Raw genomic sequence first — 26,986 nt, forward strand, 5'->3', positions numbered from 1 at the left:
CATACTTTTCGTAGATTTAGGTTTTCTTGTGTGCCCCAAATAATAAAATAGAGACTCTTCACCCTGTTGGGAAGGTACAGTGAAGAGTGATAACTAGAAATAATGTGATTGTTCACTTTGTAGATGTTCTTCAGCTTCTGTGAGAAGAACGTGGATTACGAAACATTCAGAGCCTTCAACGACGCGTGCCTTGTCTACGACGGCCGACTTGTGATCGACACCAACTTCCACACCAATGACATAGCCATCAGAGCTGCCGGCTCCCTCACCAAGTTCTCCAACAGGTATTACTCGAATGAGTGGACTCATAGCAACTTCAATTCCAAGGAAATTGGCTTCCAGCTGGCAGCAACGATGCTCAACCTCTTTGACCCGACCCTCGAGCCTGTGACTGAGCCGCCGGCTGACCTTGACCGACTCATCCCCATGTACAAGGGAGCCAAGATCAAAGGTATGTAGTGGGCCACCTTCATCCCTGTGGTGGAGCCACTGGTTGGATCTGGACCAGCCAGCCCTCTGTTTCCTGTAGGTTTGGTGAGGAGGCGCCTGTGTCCCTCAGTGGGTTTGCACAGAGACACGGGAGGGCTCTCTCTTATGTTTAACTATTTATGATGGACTTGATTTTATCACACCAGAACTGATGTGATAAAATTTTTCACATAAGAATGTGATGCTCACTTTACATATAAGGAAACTGAGACTAGGGGATGATCAGTAACTTGCCCAGAGGTCCCTCACAACTGGTGTATGGTTTGATGCCCTGACATCTTACCAAACTTTCATTCTCAATATAAGTTGAGAGGTAAGGAGAACTTCCAAGCCTCCCAGACTTTGGTCTGCTGTCTGGATGGATAAACCAGACCATTAGCAGCTGTAAAACGGTCCAGTTTTATCCCCTCAGCTTTATTGACCCCTAAGGAGATCATCATATGAGTGACACAGAACTTTCTTATATTTGGGAGGTGGGAGTTACCCTTGAAAACAGTATCTTTGAATGTTGTAGATCTTCTACCAGAAAAATGCACATGTTTACAAAACTGTATGTTTACTTCCAGAAGGTTGATGGAGCAACCCCCATAGTCATCCATGGACCCCTAGGGGGTCTGTGAACCCTAATCCAGTAAACAAAACATCAGGCTAAAGAGACAAAAGCCCTGTATTGCAGTCCTTGTGTTTATCTATGCAACTAAATGGTCTCCGAGAGGTCGTGATCTCCTTCTCACTCTGGATGAGACCTTAGGAAAGGTGGTGTATGTGGGAAAGGAAGACAAGGCATGGGTGTCAGAGGCTGATCAGAGCTAGACCAGGCTCGGGCTTCTAGGGCAAGCTAGAAATAGTAACAGTTTCATAATACGAGTTTTCTAAAGCATTGAACAAGAACTTTGTTGATTTTCCTTATAACATTTACTTTCTTAGTATTTTGGTTACATAGTGGAGGAGGATGGAGAATGGGAACACCACGGCAACATTTGTAGACCAAAGTCTTGGTTGGCTTTAGCAGGCAGAGATTAGAATGCCACAAGTTATGGGAAATCAGGATGCACGGGATCAGCTTGGCCCATCTTGGAACATTGGTGGCTATATTATGGGTTATAACGGCACATTCACGTTGATTTTATTAAATAAAATAAATCGCAGGGTGTTCCTTGCTAATAGAGGTACTTGAGTGGGAAAGTTTGAGTAGCATACACCACGGCAGGCATCTCTGGTTGTCCCGTGGTACAGATGTAAGCCCTGTTACCCAGTTGTTACCCGACTGAATTAAAATGTGGAAAACTTGCCATTTCCACCAGGAGGCATCCTCCCTGGGTCGTACCATTATCTGCATATCGCCAAGCCCGCCATCCCAACCCCATTGGAGGTACAAATGGCCCAGTCTGATTTTGTAAGTATTATTCCTGAATTTCATTTTACTTTCAAATATAACACTTTGTTTATGGGGGTAGGGGTGCAATTCTTAATTCAGTCTTTAGTGTAATGTATTGGTTCATGCATCAGAAAGCCGTGTGGCAGTTTGGCCCCCAAAACGACCCCCACTGACTCCCACCCCTTGGTATTCATGTCCTTGTATGGTCCCCTCCCACACTGACTAGGGCTGACCTGTGTGGCCAGCAGAATATTGTGGAAATGACAGTGTGTGACTTCCAAGGCCAGGTCCTGAAAGATAATACAGCTTCCAACTTGCACCCTCCTGGGTCACTGCTGCCATACTGCAAGGTCACCCAGGCGGCCCTTCGGGAGGTTCACGTGGAGAGGGATTGAGGATTTCTGCACCAGCCTGTCGTGTGATGGAGCGACCGTGGAAGTGGTCCTCCAGCCTTAGTCCAGCCTTCAGATGATGCAGCCCTGGCCAACATCTTGACTAAAACGTACAGGAGACCATGAGCCAGAATCCCCCAGATAAGCTATTCCCAATTTCTGACTCCCAAAGACTGAGGTTATAAAAATGTATTGTCATTTTAAGCCATTTATTTTTTAGAGCAGTTTTAGATCCACATCAAAAGTGAGAGGAAAGTACAGAGATTTCCCATATACCCCCTGCCCCCATTCATGCACAGCCTCCCCCATTATCAACATCCCCACCAGGGCGGTACATTTTTTACAATTGATGAACCTACATTGATGCATCATTATCACCTAAAGCCCACAGTTTACATTACGGTCCACTCTTGGTGTTGTACATTCTATGGGTTTGGACAAATGTATAATGACATGTACCCACCATTACGGTATCATGCAGAGTGGTGTCACTGCCCTAAAAACCCCTGCTCCACCTATTCATTCCTCCCTCCCCCCCTGCAACTCCTGGCAACCAGTGACCTTTTTACTGTCTCCATACTTTTGCCTTTTCCAGAATGTCATAGAGTTGGAATCATACAGCATGTGGCCTTTACAGATTGGCTTCCTTCACTTAATAATTTGCATTTCAGTTCCCTCCATGTCTTTTCGTGGCATGAGAACCCATTTCTTTTTAGCCCTGAATAGTATTCCACTGTCTGGATGGACCACAGTTTATCCATCCACCTCCTGAAGGACATTAAGCCACTAAGTTTTGAGGTAGCCTGTGATGAATCCATAGATAATTAAAATAACCACCTCTGTGGCAATAGCAAGTAAATTGCTTAGGGTCTGGGATGTCTGTCCAGGCCCCCCTGTTCTCCTGCCCTCCCTGGATGACACAGGAAGGGCCAGCGAGGTGAAGCTGGAGCTGCATGTGCTTGGGGGTTGGGAGGGGCGTTCCCTGTGTTCAAGGTAACTAGAAAGGACACAGCATGGTTGGTCGGTTGGTGAGCTTCTCAGGTAAGATTATTGGACATTCGGTCCCAACTGGTGTTTGTTGTCAACTGGGGTTTCCTTTCTGGTGCGTCGTGTTTGCTTTTTCGTCAGTGAGGCAGATGCTGGAGGTTGCCTGCTTCCACTCCCGTTTTCTCATCCTGAATTTTTTTGAGGGTTAATGATCTGACTAACTTAAAATAAGCACATCTCCCAGATTTCCTTGAGAATGAGGTCAGCCATGTGGCAGGTCCTGGCCAATGAGATGTAGTAGAAGCTGCTGGAAAATTCCGTAAGGGGGAGCAGACTCCAGATGTCCCAGGCTCCTGGCCCCTCACCCTCTCTCTTCGGGAAGTCAGAATCCCAGCTCTTCCGTCAACTTCCCATGGACTTTGGACAAGTTATCAACTCCTCTGCATTTCTGGGGTTATTAGGGATCACATATAAAGTAACACTGCCTTCAAGGAATAAAACAGGTGACCCATCAGTGGTGGATGTTGTTAATTATAGTTCCAGAAAAATAATGAAACCTGGTTCTTCCAAGGAAAGGATGGATGCTGTGTGTTTAAAACTTATTTCCCTTGGGCCTTTCCCAGATTCTTTCAGGTGTGTCCTGTATCCACAGTCTGATGCAAAATGTTCTTACAAGTCAAGAAAGGACCGTAGCGAATGGTGCTCCAGTCTCCACTGCTGTGTAACAAAACTTAGGGACGTGAAGCGGCCATTGGATTCCACTCACAGATTCTGTGGGTCAGGAATTCGGACAGTACACGGTGGGAATGGGTTCAAAAGCTAGGAAATACGGGACTTGGTTTCACACAGAACCAAATTCTTCAAGGACAGTGTGTGATTTCTGACATGCAGTGTCATGTATTTATGAACCACTGGTTCTCTCTCGGAATAAAGTCAGAGGAGGAGCCAAAGGGAGTTTTAGATAATGAGAGTTTTGATAAGAATGGAACTTGAATAGCTTCTTTGGCTGGTGCTGTGACCGTATTTGAGCAGGAACCCTGACTGTAATTAACCGTTTTGCCAGGTGGGCCTCCTTTTTAATTAGTACAGAAGATCTAAACAGATTTTTTTTTCCCATTTTATTCACCAAGAAAAAAAAAATGTAGGATGGTTCCATGGCAATCTTTTGGATTTGGAATTAATTTGATTAAGTAAAATTGTTGCCAAAATGGTCAGGCAGTCGCCTAAATATGGCCAGTGGATCGAGAATGGAGCCCATTGAGCAGTATTTCACTAGAGAAACTAAATTACTGTTCTTGCAGCAAATGTAGTACAGATGAATCTCATCAGACTCTTGCAGCACTCATGCGTCGGGATATTTAAGTAAGGAGATGCTTTAGTAATTCATGAGGTAAACCGACAAAAGGAAGACAGGGGACCCCAAGTCGTCTACATAATGAACGGATCCGCAGATTCCAGTCCGCATGCTTTGTTGGCTTATCCTCCACGGAATAAAGAAATTTGTCACAACAAACTCTGCCTGGGTACCATTAAATTTAAAATTGTGTATTCATCGTGGGAGCTGGGAACCTGGTTTCTTGCACGCCGAGTCTGATTACCCCTGGGTCTTCCGTTTGGCATGAATTCCAGAGCCATATTCCAATCTTTGTCAAAATCGTAAAGGAGCTCAAAAGAATAATTATATTCAGGAGAAAAGGAAGAGAAAAAAAAAAAAAAACCACATCAGAACCCGTTACTCTGTCAAAATTTTAAACTCAACACCCAAATCTCCTAACAATTTATTCATATACTTAAAGGAAGAAACTAGCCACACCCCACAGAATTGGAAAGTGTATGAAATCATCATCATCGTTAGCCCAGAATCCCTCACCGGGTGGCAGGGCTGGAAGCTGCCTTAAGTCCTTGTTTAGTGGAGTGATTTTCTGGGAGGATAAGCAGAAAGGGTCCTGGACTTCACTGGATTTTCCCATCTGTCAGCAACAGTGACTGGGGATGACCTCAGAAATTTAGATAAGTCTGCCCAGCCCCACAGGGGTAACTTGTGTCTGAGAAACCCATCTGTAGGCGACTTGTCTTTCATGTCAATGCAAACTATTCTGATGCCACATGCCCAGGACGGCCCCCTGGTTATGTGATCGCAGTGCCAGATCTCATTAACAATGGTCACGGTCACTTCCAGAGTCAAGATGTGCTGTCTTTGTACCACTGGGCATTTCTTTCCTCCGTGTGCCTTTAAATTCAACCTTTAAATTAAAAAGTAAGGCCAACTCCCCTCCACCAAATAAACAGACCCATGATGACACATCACTGGAAACGATGCTGACGACACAGCCCCTGTGGAACAGGGTGACCTCACAGGGCGCGTGATGCTGAGACACCAGGCACGGAGTCACCATGGCCCTCGAGTTGAGGTGCTCAGTATCCACTGAATCAGCCCCCAAATACAAGTGCTTGTGAGCAGAGGGTGGGATATTCAGTGAAACTCTTTGCCAAGTCAAAAATATTGTCAGCCACGTGGCTGGATCCCGAGATGTACCCCTCTGATGCCTGAGTTCCCTTCCTTAATCACTCAGCATAAAGGAATGTCAAAGAGGAAGAGGAGGGTCCACAACCTTGTGGGATCTGCTGTCCACTGAGGCCAGGGAAACCTGGTGCTAAAACTATGCCAGAACTGCGGCCAGTGCCCCCTCTCCCAGACCCCCAGCCGCCCTACCAGCAAGGCCAGGGAGCAGCCCCTCCCCCAGACACTCATTCCACTTCACCAAGGCACCCCTGACTGCGAAGGGGCCTCCCCAGGGTCAGCTTTACTTGGTGGCTCATCATATCAAACGCTATTTCTGAATTAAATACACACAGAGCTATGAGAGTGACGAATGCGCCCATCGCGAGCATCTCTAAGAATAAATACAAGACTTTAAAGACCATTTGAGTTTGGCACCAGCAGCTTTAGTCTTAGCCCCCTCCATTAACATTTTGTTAAAATGTTGACACAAAAACAAATAAACGATACCGCTTATTTTTATGAAAATAGAATGATTCTCTACAAATTATAAAACATTACAAATTTTTATACTATACTTCTATAGTATAAAATGTACTGGGAACATATTTTCCTGTTATGAAATAACTCACCAATAATTTCTATTGGATGCATTGAATCCCATTGTGTGCATATACCATTGTTGCGTTAGATAATACCTTACTGGGTGTTTTTTTAAACACTTTGCTATGGAGGTAGATTTCCTCTCTGTATCCATCCATCTCTATGATGCTGGGCCTCATGCACCTCCCTGGGGTGCTGTCCCCCACCCCCTTCCTAAGCTGTGTTTGTTCTGTCCCCCAATCTCGTGCATATCCTTGGGGCTGGCCCAGGACTTACCTGGCATCCCTCCTGTATGTCTCACCTTGTGCCTTTATAGTTGGCTGGTTCCTCCTCAGGGTTTAGTCACGTGATACACAAACACCCACCAGTTGCTTCAATTTACTTAAAAATCCAGTTAATCCGTGTGTCCTTGTTTAGACAAAGTCCCCAGGGGATGTCCGGGACTCAGTAAATGTTTGGGATCAGTGCAGTTCAACTTGCCCTGGATTTCTAAATGCCACATTCAAGTTCAGAGCAAAAGCTTAAATCTATATGCACTCAGGAGAGATTTACTGAGTGTTACTGTGTACTGAGTTCAGAGTCCAGGGGCAAAGTCTGCGGGTTCAGCCACCACCAGCCAAACCCAAGTTTGTACATGGATGTTTTGTTTGTTGCTGGAGCCGGTGGGAAGCGTGTCTCTGACTCATCAGTCAGTGGCCATCAGGGGCTGAAATAGAAAAAGTGGTCGTGACTGGGGTAGAGGGGCATCTTTCCTTGTCGTTTGGGTTCACATGGTGGTTTAGCCAGTTTCTAGGGGACATAAAGCCATGAATCTACACCTTTCACAATTTACAAACTAACAAGTAGCCCACAGAATGGTATGTATATTTCCCGTGAACTTGAACCTTCTTCCCGGGAACAGACCCTACCAAACAGTTGAACCTCCGCAAACCCAGCTGTCAGGGATTCACCTTTTTCCTTGTTTCCTTTGTTCAAGTAGAACTTTAAAAACTGAAATTCCTTTTGCGCACGTTTGACTAGGAGGTTCTTCTCAAAATGGTGCTGTGAAAAAATTAAAGTTAACAGTCTTTTGACACCGCGCAGGAGAGAATAGACCCAGTTCCACCTACTGGCTGTGTCAGGTATTGAATAACGGAGAATTGACCGTAACCTAGCAACTAATTTAGAAACGTGGAGCGATATAATCACAGTGTCAAATACCCTGAGGAACTTTCAGTCATCAGATTCAAACACATGGTTTCTGACACGCACTTATCTTCAGTCGAGTTTGGTCAATATCTACTACTGTGATTTGCAACAGGCGATAAGCTCTAACCTGTCCATTATATTTGAAAAATAAATTGCTATGATAAAGTTCCCAAAGTCCAGAAATGTTTCTAACGTTGTTTTTCTGATGCACTCCTCCGCCAGGGTTCAGAAATAGTAACAGGTAACGTGAAGAACGGGACTTACTTCCGAATCCACACCAACAAGTACAAGATGGTGGAAACCATCACGTGCCTTTCCAAAGTGCCTTTCCCTACCTCCAACTACATCCGCCTGTTCGGCCAGCACGAGCAAGTCCTCAACAACCTGTGCACTCGGTACAAGGACGGGCTGGTCCCAGACCTCTACAGGTGAGCTGGGCGTTGCCCTTTCCCGGGGGTTGGGGGGTGGGGGGAATGCAGACACAGGCCATGGATGTCTTGTGAATGAGGGAGGTGTTTTGTAATGCGCCAGGAAGTACACGGGAACCCCTGGGAGAAGCTAGAGCTTCTCAACAGTGAGGAGTATGAGATCCACCAGCACTGGAGAGGCCCACGGAGAAGAGCACAGGCTCTTGGTGTGTCCACAAGTGGCCGCACGGCCATGCGCAGGCCTGGGTCCCAGACACATCCGTGCACGGCCTCCACACCACAGATGATATTCAAGTCTCTCTTGAGACACAGGCTGCTAAGAGCAGTGGTCAGAAACGTAAGAGGTCGATTTGGGGACAGGATGGAGGTACCTGGTCCTGGGGGGAGTTCCAGCACCCCGGACAGGCTGTCTGTGACCCCAGCCTCCTCCTCACGGCACGTGCTCAAGCAGAGGGGGCGACCGTTTGCCTAAGATGTTGGGAAGGAATTCTGCTCCAGCAGGTTGGTTAGACTGGGCGCTCTAGATCCCAGTCTTTCAAGTTCAGAGACACTCTCTTGTCCGATACCTCTAGGAAGGCTAGAACTGTAGAGTAGAAATCCACTTCTGGATGCAGTCTGCCACTTAGAAAGGTTAAGAGAGCTTCCGTCTATCCACAAAACAAGATGGTGACAAATAGAGACAGAGGACATAAGTCATAGAATTCAGGGTCCTCAGTACCCGGGGCGGGGGGACAGTCAGGGTCAGAAGCAATCTCTCTTCCGTCTTAAAATCGTTTTTAAATCGTAGAATACATCATAGAAACAAAAAAAAAAAATAAATCAAACATGTAGGTACACTTTAAAGGATAGTAGTACTGGAAATCTATGTGCCTTACTTCAAAGCCCCTGTCTGATCACACCCCCTCTGTCTGCTGGGAGGTCGCCACTACCCTGCAGTTTAGGTTAATCATTCCCTTTCTTTCCTGTAAAGTAGGGATCAGCAAACTTTCCCTATAAAGGTCCGGATGGTAAATAGCTTGGGGACCACACGACTTCTGTCACATGTACTAAAGTCTGCCACTGTGCCGTGAAAGCCGCCACGGACCATCCATAAACAAAGGGACGTGGCTGCATGCCAGTAAAACTTTGTACTGAAACGGGTACCAGGCCAACCCTTGTTTCAGAGGTGTGCCACGTACAGTATATGGTTTCCTAAATGATGTACTGGTTTGTTCTGCCTACGTTTGAATCAGTTCTGTGGCCCCTGGAGAAAGCCAGCCCTCCGTTTGGGGCCCCGTTTGCGAGCCTGCGCGTGGCAATGCGTGTAGCTGGAGTTTGTGTGTTTTCCCTGCTCTATGGAATTCCGTGTGTAAGATAACCGTGTCACAGCTCCTCCGTCCATTTTCCTGTTGATTGATGTTCATATTGCTCCGGTTTGGTGCCATTGGCATCGTGGGCACACCTCCTGTGCAGGAATTTCTCTCGGGTGTACTGGGTGATGCCCAAATGTTCCCCACGGTAGCGGTGTCTGTTCCCCTCCCTCCAGCCGGCCGTGAGAGCCCTCCGCAGCCCTGGCAGTCCTCGGCACTGTTCAGCTTGAACATTTGGCCACCCTGGTGGTGTGGAAAGGTGTCTACCCAGGGTTTCAGTGTTCCCTTCCCCGATTTCTAATGCAGTTTAGTGCCTTTTCATTTGTTTGTGGGCCATTCATGGTAGTTTCTGGGGAAATGCCTGTTTATGACATTTGTCCCTTTTTGGGGGCAGGGGTCGTCTTCTCTTACTAACTCACAGGAATTGTTCGTATATTCTGGATACAAACTTGGTTGTTTACGTTTCCTTCGTATGTCTTCTTCCATTCTGAGGCTTGTCTTTTCACTTTCTTTATGGTGTCAGTTAACAGATATTCTTCATTTTAACGTCATCTGTCTTTTTCTGGATGTCTTGGATATTTTTGTCCCTTTGCTCTTCCAATAGTTTTACAGTAAACTTGTGACGCTCCATGAAATCCCCACTGGATTTGATAGGAAATGCATTAAACCTTAGATCAATTACGTAAGAGTTGACATCTTTGATATTAATTTTAGTATCATAACATACTAGTTAACCCTTGAACTATAGTGTCAATATAGTCGAAAGTCGAAAGTCTGAGTATAACTCACCTTCTGCCCTCTGTGTCTGTTGTTCCACATGCTCGGATTCAACTAAGGGCCGATCAACCAAGCATGGATCGTGTAGTACTATAGTATTTACTACTGAAAAAAAGTTGTGTGTAAGTGGACCCACGCAGTTCAAACCACAATTGTTCAAGGGTCAGCTGTGTAGATCTTGATTTATGTGGGTCTGTTTAATATCTTTCAATAAAGATTTATCATTTTCTCCATCAATGGCTTGCTTAATTTTTGTTTGATACGATCCAAAGTTCTTTATATTTTTATTGCTGTTGTAAATATCATTTTCTTACTGATTGCTCCTATATAGTGTATAGAAATGCGCTTTTTTATGGTTTTGAATTCTGCAAATTTGCTAAACTCCCTCATTCATTCAAATAATTTACCTGTAGATTCTTTTAGATTTTCCACACAAAAAAATTATATCATCTGCAAATAATGACAGTTTTGCTTGTTTCTTCTTTTTAAATCTTTGTAACTTTTATTTCTTTTTCCTGTCTTACTTCACTGGCTAAGATTTGTGGTAAAATTTGGGATAGAAGTAGTGAGGGATGACACCCTGGCCTCATTCTTAATTTTAAAGGGAATTCGTTCAATATTAAGTGTGTGACGTTTGCCATACATATTTTTGTAGACACCCTTTATCAGGATAAGGAAGTTTCTTTTTATTACTGGCTTGCTAAGCATTTTTATCATGCACAGATTTTTATTTTTTCCCAGAAAGAGTACTTAACTTTTGAAACCTTTTATGTGTGAGGATATCTTCCTATATGTTTCCCATTATAAACTACATTTTGATAAAGTATCAAATTCCTTAATCATAGGCTTCCCCTCCTCAGATCTTTGTAGACATGACTCCAATATTTATTTAAAATAAAGAAAAATACAAGTATTTAGAAAGTGAATTCATTTGTTCCTCAGCTTGTGGGTAGGATTTTATTGTTGCTCTCAATCTTACGCAAAATATTTGAGTTAGAGGGGAAGCAGTTGTTCGTCAAAGAACATTTTTATGGGAGCTATGTATTAAGAGTCTTCTCTGAAAAGAAATTGTTTTCAAATTTGACCAAATTCAGTTTGTCTTCCCTGAGAAGAAGAGATGCTGAAAGAGACAGACTTTGTGAGCTTGAGACCAGTGGTCTGGGCACAGCTGTTAACTGAGGACAGTAATAATTTTAAAAGTGAATTTGATTTGCTAGGAGTGAATATTTGGGATGGCAAAATGGGACAACACTGGCTATTAAGACGTGCCAACTGACATCTGTAAGAAAGGGGACAGGGGGATGGTGGCTGATCGTGTTCTAGCGTGGTACCCAGGGCGCCGCCAGGCCCCGTCCGCCCCTCCCGGATGCCTGTTAGCGCACGAGCAGCTGCAGCCATGTTCTTTCCAAGTGCCACGAAATGCTGCCAGGGCCCGTGCTGACTCTTGGCCCGGCACTGCTCGCCCTCTCTGTTGTCAGACCGACTGGCAAGGCTCTTTCCAAGCAGGCAGGGTGAATGGTTTAGCTGATTTTGGCCGAGATATGATTACCGATTGTTTCCCTGACCAAGGCAGCACCAGCAACATCTCTTGTTCAAATCTGGGCGCGTTTCCATCTGTTGCATCTGGGGGTACCTTCCTCCAGGCTGGGAGGGCTGACCGTTAATCAGCCGCTCTGTCTTCTGCAAGACAGACATGACCTCAAGGTCAAGTTCCTCTCCGGGTTCAAAGAAACCCTCTGGATCCTTTCTCTCCACTTCCCTCAATCTATTCTCACCCCATCAAGGGCCAGGACAGAGGAGGTGCTGGTGGCCCCAGTGGGAGTTGTGGCAGCCACGCAGGCAGACGCTGTAGCAGCCGAGGCCTCGCCAGCCGTGGCTCTGGCTGCCTGCGGACAGGCTCACTTGGAGCCGTTTGGGGACACGTGGTTGCTGCCGAGCGGTCAGCCGCTGTGATACCCAGGCCGACAGCTGTCACAGGACAGCAGTGCCGCTGAGGGTCTGGAGCCAGGCTGGCTTGGCTTCTACCTCTGTTTCATCCTTTGTCTTCCCCTTGGCGCTCCAGTGCAAACCACTGGTGATGGAGAGAATCAATTCACCACTGGTGACTGTGTGTGCGCGTGCGTGTGAATGTGTGTGCCTTTGTGTGTGAGTGTGTCTGTTAGTGTGTGTGAAAGAGAGAGAAAGAAATTGATGGGTTGACGGATTTAGCACTTTGGAAAAAGAATGGAGTCCCTGTAATTCATCTGTTCCTTTCTGAGCCAACCAGCATTGAAAGTCACATAACAAATGCGTTAGAAAATGGACTTTTCCGCAATCTTCCCCTCGGAGCACCTGTGCCCTGCAGTGTCCCACGCACACGTGCACACGCCTGTCACAGCCCCTGCAGCTCCCACCCACCCCCTTTGACGATGTTTAGAAGGAGCAGCTCCTTCCCTCCACCTGCTGGTGCTGCTTCGCCCTCAGACACTGGGGCAGAAGCAGCTTCCATGGGGGTGCCAGGAAGTCGGAAATGGGAACCGTGCATGGCGAGGAAGGGGAGGCCGAGGCGGGTCCCTACGAAGTCCCCATCACGGGGCTCTAACAAGGCCTGTCCCGTATCCTCCCTCCTTCCTTACCTCTGCCTCGTCTTCATTTACGCCACTTAGCGGTGGCCCTGCAGAGAAAAGCTCCTGCCTACAGACTTCCCCCGCACCATGGCCTTAATTAACAGTCTGTAGCATCCTTTATCCTCACGGCGTGAACAGGTCTTGCCCCGGCTTCTTTGTGTGAGCCCATCAGATACTCATAAACCTTGATTAAATCACCTCTTCTCACATCTTAACGTGCTCAGCTCTCAAAGGCTGCCCTCGCCCGGCCCTCTCCTCCTGCGAGCGCTGCGTCCCCCTCCATGCTTCCCAAATGCTCGGATGCCTATTTGTAATGGGTAAGTGCTGCTGTGCACAGTGTTCTCAATGGGATTTGAGCAGGCCCTTTAAAAGGCTGCCGTTACCTTTTTGAACCACGAAGCCCAAGGAGTGACTCCCTCAGGAAAGCTGCCGTGCGCCATCTCTGTCTTCAGAGAAGCCAAGTAGGACGCTGCCAGCCCGCACAGCCTCCTAATTCCCTTATTAGACTCAATTGGAATCATTTAATCATGACTTACGTGTTTTTCAGTTCCCCTGTAGACAGTGGCCTTGTGCTATGCCCAGTAGGATATCACACACTAAATTCTAGGTGCCCATTTTTCCAGACTTATCGAAATTTTATTGAACTATGGCTGCCCACTCCAACTTGGCAATTTTTTGGTGCATACCTAAAATTTGTTGGATAATAGTTCTCCCAAGATGCAACTTTCCCTGTTGGCTGCTTACCGAGTCACCCACCTGCCTTTCTGGAGACCCTTTAGATCAGTGTTCCTGTCCGTCTTTCATTTCAGATAATGCCAATTCCATTTCATAGCCTTATAAAGAATCCTTTTTCAAGTGATTTGCTAAAATCAAAATCCATCCTCTTGGGACTTCCCTGGTGGTCCAGTGGTTAAGACTCCATGCAGGGGGCCCAGGTTCGATCCTTGTTCGGGGAACTAGATCCCGCATGCCACAACTAAAGATCCCACATGCCACAATGAAGATCCCTCGTGACTAAGACCTGGCACAGCCAAATAAATAAGTAAATAAATAGATAAATATTTTAAAAACTCCATCCTCCTCATTTTGCTTCCCCGTTATTTAACTCTATTTCTCCACCATTGTGCACGTTCACACACTTCACCTGGGGCTCCTCACTGGTCATTCCCTGGCCTCCTTTATCCAAGAGGCAACTCCTTGCCCACTGGTTTTCTCATACGATCACATTGCATGTGAGGCTGAACCCATATTTTGGAACATCCCTCATTACTGAGATGGTCAACCTTAGGTCTCAAAGTATAGACCAATGAAGGGGCCAAATTCCATTTAACACAACCTATGTCCATTTTTATTTGTAATATTGCTCTGACTAAAAGACTAGGATTCTTTTTTTCTAGTATATGTCACCTCCCTCCTTCCCACAGTGCCATTGTGTGGCCTTAACCTTTCCTGGGATGAAGGGCAAGATTGTTTTAAGCGGTCCTGAAGTCATGGCCAGAACGTGTCCCTTCAGATATTCATCCCAAGATGATAATGTGCAGGAAAAACAAACGCAGCATGCACACGGTCAGGGCTGAATGTTAAGGTAATGACTCTGGAGCAGTGCTTTGAGTCTGGAGCTTTTCTTTTTCATCTCTTATCCAATGTGTTCCAATAATTTGCCTCATTCGTCATGAAATTATAGTTTGGCATATTATCTCAACATTTATCAGAAAGGCCTGGATTTTTTTTTATGGTTTTGAGGTATCAGGAAGGTACATTTTCTTATTTCAAGTGCCTCAGTCTCATTCGTGTTAGTGAGAATCTTTGCCTTGAGGACAGTGCCCATAAGTGAGTGAAAGAAAAGTGCGTATCCCATCTCACAGCCAAGATTCATTTCAATGTTAAAGGCTTTTATTAATGAGAATGTGTAAAGACTCATCAAGCACATGCAGTGCCCATTCCCATCAGTCTAAAGTGAAGGATGGGGGCTTCCCTGGTGGCACAGTGGTTAAGAATCCACCTGCCAATGCAGGAGATACGGGTTCAAGCCCTGGTCCGGGAAGATCCCACATGCCGCGGAGCAACTAAGCCCGTGAGCCACAACTACTGAGCCCGTGTGCCACAACTACTGAAGCCCACGCGCCTAGAGCCTGTGCTCTGCAACAAGAGAAGCCACTGCAATGAGAAGCCTGCGAACCACAGCAAAGAGTAGCCTCCGCTCGCCGCAACTAGAGAAAGCCCACGCACAGCAATGAAGACCCAATGCAGCCAGAGATAAATAAGTAAATAAATTACTTTAAAAAATAAATAAAGTGAAGGATGAGGGACGGGAACACACGTTTCTTCACCCGCCTGGTTCCATGTGAATGCCCGTGTCCTTATGTCACCGCCTCTGAGCAGGCATCACCATCTTCTGAAACAGAGGAGCTTGACAGTCTCCCTACTATAAGAGAAAATGATTGCTTTCAGTATCTGAAGGGAAACAAGGATATTTAAATCACATCTTGGTACCTGGGGGAGACGCCTGCAGCGCAGGGATCCAGCATCCTAGACAGCGTGCTGCAATGTGACCCATACGCGGGACAGTTCACGTGATGTGGGACACATAACTCATGTATGCATCTGTTGGACCACATCTACAATATTATGAAAAATTTCAAACTTTTCACCTAGCTGTATAAAAATAAACAAAAACACTTCATGGCGAAACCACCACTGCCATCTGTAAGCTCTAGATAGCCCCCCATCTCCACAGCTGCCGAACAAGCCACCGTTTCCGTCACACTTGCCTGTACACTCGTAGTATATATCCTAGGGGAATTTGGTGTGAAAACCCAACAGTGGGTAAGAGTGAATCCTTACCTCTCCTTCCTAGAGTGGAAAGGACGCTAGACTGAGACGGGTTCAATTTCTGCGCTGTTATTTGTTAGCCTTGCAAACTTGGGCAAGACATTTAATCTCACTGAGCATCTTCTTCCTCATCTCTGAAGTGGAGATATCACCAACGATCAGACTGTCCACATCACAGGATAAAAGCAGATGATGGTGTGGAAGTATTTAAAAGACGTAAAGTAATATACAAGTGCCAAGTTTCGTCATTACTTTAGCTCAAGTGTTCACGTTCCCTCCAAGTCCATACTAGCCTTCATGCAGAGGCAGACTCTTTCAGCCTTTTACACAGTTTTCCTTCTCACTCCCAATTTAATGCAAATTTAAGGAAATACGGTGCTTCTTTTAAAATCAAGTAAGCAAGTGTTTTAAAATTGCGTTTATATATGTGCTTGCTATGTCCTGTTTTAAAAATTGTCTTATTGGAGGTACTCATGAAATTTCATGTGCTTTTTTTTTTCAGAGTCATGCTCTGAGAAAAAAAAAACCTGGGGAGAGGTCATTATCAAGAATTAAATATGTGTGAAATCAGGTGCTTTATTCAGAGTTAGTGATGTATGAAGACTGTACCTCCCAGGGCGCTAAGAGCAAAGGAATGGGTCACACGTTTCTGTATAAGCAACACTTAAAAGACGATTTCATTTCAAGACACTGGCACCAAAAGCAACCACGTAGGCTCTGAATAGCATACAAAATTTGGACTTACGAACTGTTTGAGTTATAAAGTACGTCTAGAATCTAATATCATATGGTTTTAAAAATTGCTTTGGAAAATTGTTTCACGCATTGTGAAGAGTTACCAACGCCTTAGATCTGCACTGTCCAATATGACAGCCAATTGCCAGGTGTGACTTTTAAGTTTTAATTAGGATTAAAAAAAATTAAAAGCTCAGCTCCTTGGTCACACTTGCCATGGCTTGCGTACTCAACAGCCACACGTGGCTAGTGGCTACCATATTGGATAGCACAGAATAGATGACATCCATCATGGCAGAAAGTTCTACTGGACCGTGATGGTGTAGGCCAGTCACATTCATGGGCATGGTAACGAGTGGTGTGGGGCACAGCATCTCTGAACAATCATTTCCTAAAATGCTAATCACCAGGCCCATTTGGTTCTGAATCCCTGACTTGCAGATGTGGTAGCTCAGAGATGGGTGCTCAGTGAAAGCCCCAGGGGGGAGAAGGAGGATGTGATTTCTCTCTATACCTGCTTTTGCGGGGTCAACTGGAAAGGAGATTCTCCCCAGATCACATGCCAAGGGTGGACAGAGGGGGAGCAAGGACAGCGTGGGAGAAGGGGCGGGGCAGTCGAGCTCCCTGGGGCCCTTGGTCACACTAGGGGCTTCCTTGTGTACAGTTCAGTTGACCCCACCCCAGCCAGCCCGCACTTCCTCACCAGTTATCCTCAGCAGACTCAGTTACTAACATTCTAGCCCTTGTCAGACCCCGGGTCTTGATCTGGGGCTCAGCAGATCTGACTGGTATGTTCAGAACTGACTTCTGGCCCTCTGAGCATCTTTTCAAACTTTTGCTGCAGGAGCTAAAGTCCTTTATAGATTTTCTTCCTCCTTTTCACCTGGTGGCCTGTGGGTCAAAGGTATTATTTATGAGTCTAAAATAATAGCTGATGAGCCAATGGTTATCTCCAAGGCTACCAAGTTGCTTTAATATAAATACCTCTTTACCAAGCTCCATGAAACAACAGAATTGTTCTATTGTTATTGGAATTGTCAACATAAACACATTTCAGAAATCCTGTTTTCAGTCTACTGAACCGTGAGAAGAAACTGGCCTGCCTGCCTACATTTTTTATGGCCAAATAACGCAAAAAGATGCTCCAAAGCCACCTGGGAAGAGTGGAGTATCACGCACGCGATGCTCTCATCCCCCTCCCCCTAGGCCTGGATCTTTATATGTTCCTTTTTGAAGATTATTTTGTACATTTTTTTACTCTTCAGCATTTTCCATTACAAAAGCAATACATGTTTGTTATATAAAATTTAGAGAAATATTTTAAAAGCTAAGTAGAATACAAAGTCCATACCTAATCCCACTACCCAGAACCTATTTCAGATGACTGAGCTATCCGAGATGAGAAGAGTTGAAGGGTCACTGCTATTGGCTCCTAGAATTAAGACCTGCAGCAAGCTTGTGGATGGTCCACAGACCCTCTCTTGTGACCAGGTGCTAGGAAGGACCTTAACTGTGGTCTAGCATGCTCACCTCGGAGATGAGAAAAGCAAAGCGGCAGGGCTGGCCGTGGCTCACAGCCACAAGGGTGGCATCAGGAACCCATCAGTCCCCTGCCTCTGAGTCCAGTTCCCTTCATACAGGACCAGAGGAGCATGTTTCCCATTGTGCAGTGACATCATTTAGAGAAAGCACCTGCTTGCAACATGAGAATAGTTTTGCTTCTCTGACAAAATACCTCAGGGGATGACCAGGATGATTCACATGTGGAGGAAGAAAACATTAGAACTTCTGTTTATATTTTTATTTTAAGAAAAAAGGAGAGCAATCAGCTTTATTCGTATTTGAAGCACAAATACTGGCACCCTCTTGGGCCAGATGAAAGACAGATGTGTGTTCTACATGGACTCAACACATCGAGTGTTACAGGGGGATGTCACAGCTTAGAGGGGTCAACCTTATTAGTGAACTTTGAACTACTGCAGTTTTTGTGCATCTGGTTTTGTGGATTTATAAATAATGATCTGGTTTTAACTAAACTAACCTCCACAGCATGGGCAAGATCATTTAAAGGACTCCTCCAAAGAAACCACAGATTGAAAATCCTGGGAAAGCATGCATGCATAAACCAGGAAAAGGCAGAGCTGACCTGTCCCCAAGTCCTCAGACAGGATCTTTACCAGCCACATTATGAGTAAGCACAACGATGAATCCTCAGTCAGGGTTCAGTTGCAGACAACAGAATCCTCTCTGGCTAGTTCAAACGGAACGCGACGTACTGCCAGTGATAGGTGGTTAATAAAATTCCTTGAATGGGCTGGAGGAGCAGGCTTTAAACTGGCTTCCAAGGAAAATTCAGAAAGCAGCTCTACAGACCTGGCCAACCTCTGCCACAGTGAGGAATTTGTGGAGTCAGGAAACTGCCAGCTCCACAACCACACCTTCTCTGCCACAGTCCACACCAGCAGAATGAGTCCCCTAAACCCTGCCTCTCACTGCCCATGGGATTCTGGTACAGCCAACACCAAATGCTACCAGGACCAGGCTTGCCAGCAAAGGAAGAAAAACAGTGGAAACACGGTCTCCGCCTCATGGTACTCATGCCCACCTTCCAAGTCCTCCATGAGGGTGTCCCTTTGGAGGACGCTTGGTCTCACGTAGAACCTACACCAGAGACTCGGTCCCAGGTAGAACCCACATTTCCACTGCCTGGAAAATGTAGTCTTTCCCTTTCCTACCTGGTATTTTGGGTAAGTCATGCTACCAGGGGTCTGGAATGCAGCTGGATGAACTAGTCTGTAATATCTCCCATAACTAACTAATCAAATCTGACCAGAAATCGGCACCACCCCACCCAAATGCAAAACCATCAAGAAGAACACTTGAAATTTGAATTTACATCTGTCATCAATAAAGATGAACTTTGTCCTAATTATTTACAGGTTGACAAACCCTTATCCAACATCCTAGGAGCAGATATTACATTTAAAAAAAAGTTGTTTGGGGAGTAGATTTATCCTCTCACCTGAAATAACTAAAAAACTTTAGAAAATGTGAAAAAACATTTAAAAATAAATATTGGACATAAGACAATGAAGGACAGTGATCTCTGAGAGTCTGGAAAGAAAGAAGGTGAACCCTGAAATTACTCCAGCTTGCTGCCTTAGAATTTCCAAGCCTTGGCAAAGGGACAGGATCCCAGCAGACTCCCTGAGTTGAGGACTAGAACTGTGAGTCTGCGGAGGCCAAGGCAGCTAGTGTTCTCAGGACAAGGAACTGGAGAGGAGATCGCTGCTCAGAGAGAGGAGCGTGGAGATCAGCAGGAGGTCCCCCTTGAAAATTCAGTCTAGTACTGATCAGTGCATGCAGGAGAGGAAACCCCCCAAGTCTGGGAAAGAATCACTCAGAGGATTAGAGGTTATATTTCGTGGCACTCACACAGGGCTGGGAACAGTGTGTATTTCCACCAGCCAGCCTGGAGAACCTCAAGATTCATCAGCGGGTAGAGTATACACTTATGGTCTCCCCTCAGTGGTGAGAAAAATGAACTTGAATCCAAAGACTCAGGAAAATACAACCCATAATGAGGAGAAGAATCAGTCAATTGAAACCAACCTAGAACTGACACAGTTGTTAGAATTAGCAGACAAGCATATTGAAACAGTTATTATAACTGCATTCCACATGATCAAAAAGTTAAGTAGAGATGTAGAAGGTATATGAAAGACCCAGATAAAACTTCTAGAGATGGAAACTACAATGTCTGAGATGAAAAAATACACTGGATGGGATTAATGGAAGATTAGACCTTGCTGAAGAAAAGATTAGTGAATTTGAAGACACACTAGTTGAAACTACCCAAAATGAAACACAAAGAGAAAAAAAGAGTTTAAGACAACGAGCAGAGTGTCAGTGAGCTACGAGGCAACTTCAAACAGCCTAAAGAAATAATGACCAATTTTTTTTCCAAATTTGATGTAAACCATAAACCCACAAATCCAAGAAGCTCAATGAATGTCAAGCATGAAAAACATGAAGAGGAAATCAGTATGGAGGTTTCTCAAAAAACTAAAAATAGAACCACCATATGACCCAGTAGTTCCATTCCTGGATACATATCTGAAAGAAACAAAAATACTAATTCAAGGGACTTCCCTGCTGGTCCAGTGGCAAAGATTCCATGCTCCCAGTGCAGGGGGCCCTGGTTCAATCCCTGGTCAGGGAACTAGATCCCACATACTACAACTAAGAGTTCGCATGCCGCAACTAAAGATCCCACATGCTGCAACTAAAGATCTCGCATGCTGCAACTAAGACCCAGAGAAGCCAAATAAATAAATTTTTTTAAAACCCACTAATTCAAAAAGATACATGTACCCCAATGTTCATAGCAGCATTATTTACAATTACCAAGACATGGAAGCAACCTGAGCATCCATCAACAGATGAATGGATAAAGAAGGTGTGATATATAGATACATACAATGGAATACTACTCAGCCATAAAAAGGAATGAACTTTCGCCATTTGTAACAACATGGATGGACTTGGAGGGCATTATGCTAAGTGAAATAAGTCAGACAGAGAAAGACAAATACTATATGATGTCACTTATATGTGTAATAAAAAAAAACTAGTGAATATAACAAAAAAGAAACAGACTCACAGATATAGAGAACAAACTAGTGGTTACCAGTAGGGGGAGGGAAGGGGGAGCAATATAGGGATAGGGGAGTAAGAGGTACAAACTACTAAGTATAAAATAAGCTACAAGGATATATTGTACAACACAGGGAATATAGCCAATATTTTATAATAACTATAAATGGAGTATAAACTTTAAAAATTGTGAATCACTATATTGTATACCTGTAACATATAATATTGTACAATAAAAAAAGAAAAAAATTACACCAAGGCATATCATAATCAGACTGCTCAAAACGAGTGATAAAGAGAACATCAAGAAGGAACAAGAGAAAACATTGTTTTCAGAGGAATAAAGATAAGAATGACAACAGATTCCTCATCAGAAACAATGCAAGTGAGAAGTCAGTGGACCAACATCTTTAAAATACTGAAATTTTTTTCAAATTTGAGGACAAGTTTATTACATATTATATAACATTTCCAGCCTAATACATAGCATAACATCCCCTTATATTACATAGATTACCCTACCTACCCCCAACCAACATCTCTGAGTCATTTTCTATCCCATTACCCTGTTTAGTTCCTCTATTGGTTTGTTCTCCCACTTGATAACACCACCATGACCCCAGAATTCATATGTTGAATCACAAATCCCCAATGTGACTATATCTGGAGATAGGGTCTTTAGGAGGTAATTAAGGTAAAATGAGGTCACAAAAGTGGGACCCTAATCCTGTAGGACTGTGGCCTTATAAGAACAGGAAGAGAGAGAAGGACGTCTCTGTTTCTGTCCTCCATCTGAGGACACAGTGAGAAGGCAGCCGTCTACAAGCCAGGAAGAGAGCCCTCACCAGAACCTGACCATACTGGCACTCTGATCTTGGACTTGCAGCCTCCAGAACTGTGTGAAAAAAATGTCTATTATTTAAGCCACCCAGTCTGGGGTATTTTGTTATGACAGCCTGAGCTAGGGCAGATTTACATCCCAAGTTTGGTGCTGCTTTATCTCCCCACAAAGGCAGAGGGTATTTTGCGGCCTCCAACAGCTGCCCGCCGTGCTGCACAAGGCACGTGGTACCCCCTGGGCACTCCCATTCAGCCACCATGGGAACGACCTCCATGTCAGCTTGTCCTGGGTTTGACCCCTACTTCTGACATTATACCAGCCTCAAGTTCCTTATCGGGAACTTGGTTCTCACTCGGTGGTGATAAGGTGTGAAAAGGAGAGTGCACATCTCAGAAAACACACCTGGGGGTCCCTCAGACCTCACTTACCAGTGTTGTCTTAGGCAGGTAACTCTGCTCCTCTAAGCTTCGTTTCCCTTACCTGTAAATGGGGCTTACACCAGCTTCCAGGGCTTGCCGTGAAGACTAAACAAGATGACCTGCAGGAAGTGTTCGGCTCAGAGCCTGTCCTGGAGGAGCCATGGCACAAACACTCTCTTTGCTGCACTTCTGCTCCAGGCGGGGCTGGTGGCTGCCCGGGGTCGCCCTGCCTCAGGCCCTGTGCATCCCCGGACCTGGCGCCCACCCAGGATCCCTTGCAGAGTGACAGATGGCATAGCCCCAAGTTCCTTCTCTCCAAAGACACTTTTTGTCACCCACCCAGCAAACTCTGAGCTGGGTTTTTGTGACTTATTATTCCCTCTATCTGGTAATTTGGGGAGAAGAGAACTCCAAATGCCACCAGCGACACACCCGCAGCTGCTAATAGGAGCCGCTGTTTGCATCCCACGGTCCTGTCTTGGCCCCAGCGGCTCCGACAGCTGCCGGAGCGCTGGCTGCCAGGCCAGGATACGTGCCGAAGGCTCTGAGGGCAGAATAGAGCCCAGCACAGTCACGCTGGGATCTCGGAGGCTCGCAGCATTAATAATCTATAGTTCAATCATTAGGAGCAAATCCAAGTGAAATAGGAAAATATACACCACGCTGGAGGCTGTGAGGCTGCTGGGAGGTGGCTTCGCTGCTCCGTGGCGGGCTTAACGATCCGCTCCCGGCCACCAGCAGCCCCAGCTGACAAGCGGCGCCTGCAAGCTGCAGGCTTTCTGCACGTGATAATTGAACAAAGCTAGGCCGCCTTCAAGATGTTAACACGGACTCGCCACCAAGGATCTGCCAGGCTTGTCAGGCCCCCGAATCGAAACCTCTCCAGGGCACCCCGAAGGGTGTCCATGGGGTCAGTGATTGCCCTCTGGACAGACCTGCAAGTGGATCTTTCTGGATGCAGGTCTGAGGCTCCTGGGGTCCTGGCAAGGATTTAATATATGAACTTATATAACCCCACCCTGATTTCTCCAATTACAAACCGGGCCAAAGTGCTAACCTAGGGCTTTTTTGCACCGGGTCAGGCTGTAGCACATGCAGTAGGAAGATATCTGAGGCAGAGAAGCATTTTTAATTTCAGGGTTTTCTTTAAAAAAATCAGTCATTTCAAGTTGGATAAAATGTTAAAATTTTTTGTTGTTGTTGATTTTCTTCCTGGTCATAACCACTAGTCGGGAACCTCTGTCTGCAAGTGACAGAACTGAAACCCCAGAAGAGACTGTAATGTCACCCCCCCCAAAGCACCCCCTCCCCTTCCTGCACCAGCCAGGCACCCCCTCCTCCCTCTCACCCTCCGTAAGAGACTGGAGGCTTGTTCTTTGGAAAATGTGAACTGGAGAGACTCAGACGGGAGGGCAGCAGACCCAGGAGAGGAAAAGTGTGAAGAGAGAAGGAATCAGATGAACGTCCCGATACTGACCGGTAGAGTCCCTCGTCCCCCTCTGCTGCCCTGTCCCCAGCATGGCAGTAGTCGGAGCAGAAGTATCGGAAGATGAAGTCAAGGAAACTTCATGAAAAAGAGAACAAGGTCTTTTATCTGACTAATAGGAATTCCTGAGACAGCAGAGAAAACTCAGTTGGGCGGAAGGTAAAAAAAATGCCCAGAACTGAAAGATACCAATCTCCAGATTGAAAAATGCACAATAAATGATAAACAGCCCGAGGCTCTCTGTGATGAAATTCCAGACCCCAGGGATAATGAGAAGCTCCTAAAAGTGTCTGGTGAATAAAGCACGTCACTTAGAAAAGAACAAGGGTCAAAATAGCACCAGGTTTCTCAATAGCAACCCCAGAACCAAACAAACGATGGGCAACCTCCTCATCCTTCTGAAAGGAAATATTTCCAGCAGTAATTCTATGACCATCCTTCAAGGAGGTACCAAGGACAGAGAGCTGTTCCTGCCCATACGTGAAGGAGGAACGGCACGGTTAGAATGTCACCATTTTGCAACCCCTCCTGAATGAAAGGACATGGGGATGTAGCTGCTGACACAGAAAAAGACACAGCCAGACACTCCGTGCTACTTGTCGGGAAAACACACCACCTTGAAAAAAAAATTGAACCTGAATCTGTCCAGAACCTTAGGTCGACCACCAGTTTATGGGAAATAGAGGAGAGAGAGAAGCATATTCACTAAAACCACAGAGCTTCAGTCCGCCAAATTCAGAGTGTAGGAAACTCTACGGAACAAACAGCCTGACTCCTTCCACAAATAAACTGCAAAAAATGAAAGAGAGATGGGGTTGGGAGCCTGTGGGTTAAAATAGACTTTATAAGCGTATCCACTGATTTGGATCCTGATTCAGATAGGCTGTAAAAAAAATTATGCCCTTTATGACGTTATTGGAAATTTGAACACTGGATGTTTGATGAAGTTAAGGAATTATTCATTTTTAAATGTGAAGATGATATTGTAGTTACACATATTTTAAGAGAAGTATCTTTATCTTTCAGAGATACATATTGAAATATCTGGGATATTCTTCAAAATAACCCCGGAGGGAGAAGAGTAGATGGGGCTAGAAATGACACAAGATTGGCCATGAGTTGATAGCTGTTGGAACTGGGTGTCCTTCTAATTTAAAAATATTTTAAAATTCTGCATAATAAAGAGTTATTTTTTAAAGATTATACTCCACTTATAGTAATTATAAAATATTGGCTATATTCCCTGTGCTGTACAATATATCCTTGTAGCTTATTTTATACCTAATAGTTTGTACCTGTTACTCCCCTGCCCCTATATTGCCCCTCCCCCCTTCCCTCTCCCCACTGGTAACCACTAATTTTTCCTCTATGTAAGAGTTATTTTTAAGAAGCAGCCCAAGGACCTACTGTATAGCACAGGGAACTCTACTCAATATCTTGTAATAACCTGTAATGGAAAAGAATTTTAAAAAGAATATACATATGTGTATATATGTGTGTATGTATGTGGATATATATATATATTCATATATATATATATATTCATATATATATATATATATATATTCATATATATATATATATATATTCATATATATATATATATATATATATATATCTTTGAATCACTTTGTTGTATGCCTAAAACTAACATTGTAAATCAGCTATATTTCAATAAAAATTTTTTTAAAAATGTAAAAAGAATATTACCATCAAAAAAAAAAAGGAAGCAACCAAAGTTGTAAATGAAGAGGTTCCAACACTGGAGAACAGTGTGGAGAAGTCCCCATGGGCCCAGGGGACAACCAGGCCAGGCCAGGCCAGACAGGAGCACAGAGACAATAACATAAAGGGATCCTGGGGAAAACATAATTATTTTGATTATTTGACATGTGTATGTGGAAAATAATATTGAAGGGCATTTTACATACCTGCTGGAGCATTTTGAAAAAAAAAAAACTTGTACTAGATACATTGAAAGCTAAGAAACAAAAACAGGGCCGTCATTATTTCTAAGAAAAGCAAAAAGTTATACAAGAAAGAAATGTAGTTAATATTTGCATTGTTAAAATAACATAATCATAGATACTAATTTAATCAAGAATTGCCATACAAACTGTTTGGAAAGTTTGGGATAGGGAGAACTGGGGGTTTTTGTTTAAAAAGATAAATCCTCATTTACCATAACAAGGAGTCGATAGGTATACTTGAAATTAATAAGTAATAATTTGTATCATGCATATAACCAATCACATTTATAACAGTAATTACTGGAAAAACCAGCTGACGTTCTGTCTGAGGCACTTAGGACTCTGGCTGCAAGCAGCAGAAACCAACCAAAGCTAGATGTAAGCTAAAAAGGAGAATTCATCTTAAGGATTCACGGTTGTATCTCATAGGAACAAAGGGCATCGAGACGGCTGCATCTCAGGACGGAGACTACAGTCAGTCAGGAAGGCTGAAGCGGGTAGAAGCCAAGCAGTGGCAGCTGCTTTCTCTCTGCAGGTCGGCTTTCTCGGCTTGCCCCTGCCACAGCCCCAAACCCACAGAGAATAACCAGATGCGTCTCAGTCCCAGCTCCAGGTTTCCCGCAGAGTGACTGGCATGGCTTGGGGTGGGGGGGGTGCAGCTTCAAATTATTTGGCACTCTTCCTAAAGAGAGATGGGGCCCCCTCCCTTGAATCTGGGTGAGCTTGTGATGGCTTTGACCAGTGGAGTGCAGCAGAAGCGGGGCTGTGTGACTTCGGAGGCTGAGTTATAGAAGGCCCCGTAGTTCCAGCTTCTTTGCTGGAACATTTGCTCTTAGAGTCCTGACCTGTCAGGTAAGAAGTTCAAGCATCCTGAGGCTGCCATGCTGTGAGGAAGCCCAAGCTGTTTGGAAAGACCAAGTAGACACTCCAGCAAGAGTCCCAGCTGAGCCAAGCTTTCAAGTCATCCTAGCACAGGTGCCAGATGTGTAGATGAAGAAGCCTCCAGATGATTCCAGCCCCGGCCATCAGAGTGGCCCTGAGGCATTTGTCTTCCCATATGAAGTCCCTGCAGTCATGAAGCAGAGCCAAGCCACCATGAGCGTAATAAAATGGTTTTCCCTCTGTGCCACTAAGTTTGGGGGTGGTTTTTGCACATCAGCATGTAACTAGAAGGCTTAGATCAGATGCCATCTTGGCTCCATGGAATCATGAAGTCACAACATGACTGCTGGGGACCTACCCCCCAAAGAGGTAGGGATGCCAGGAGCAGAGCAGAGCCCAGCAAATTATGGCTTGACAGAAACCCCTCAAGGTGTCCACTCCATTGCCTGTCCTGGTCTCCCGGCAGCC

At 45.0% G+C, this 26,986-nt stretch overlaps 1 protein-coding gene across 2 annotated transcripts in view; it reads left to right on the forward strand.

The window, feature by feature from the left end:
* CFAP61 (cilia and flagella associated protein 61) overlaps nucleotides 1-26,986 on the forward strand; it is a 262,542-nt gene that overhangs the window by 205,645 nt on the left and 29,911 nt on the right. For both annotated transcript variants that reach the window (XM_007191888.3, XM_057528332.1), the window contains exons 23-25: nucleotides 124-451; nucleotides 1,794-1,885; nucleotides 7,760-7,965. In XM_007191888.3, coding sequence (XP_007191950.2) covers nucleotides 124-451; nucleotides 1,794-1,885; nucleotides 7,760-7,965 — 626 coding nt within the window. The remainder of the gene's footprint in view (nucleotides 1-123; nucleotides 452-1,793; nucleotides 1,886-7,759; nucleotides 7,966-26,986) is intronic.

The sequence above is a fragment of the Balaenoptera acutorostrata genome, chromosome 15 (assembly GCF_949987535.1).
Source record: "Balaenoptera acutorostrata chromosome 15, mBalAcu1.1, whole genome shotgun sequence".
In the NCBI taxonomy this organism is placed as follows: domain Eukaryota; kingdom Metazoa; phylum Chordata; class Mammalia; order Artiodactyla; family Balaenopteridae; genus Balaenoptera; species Balaenoptera acutorostrata.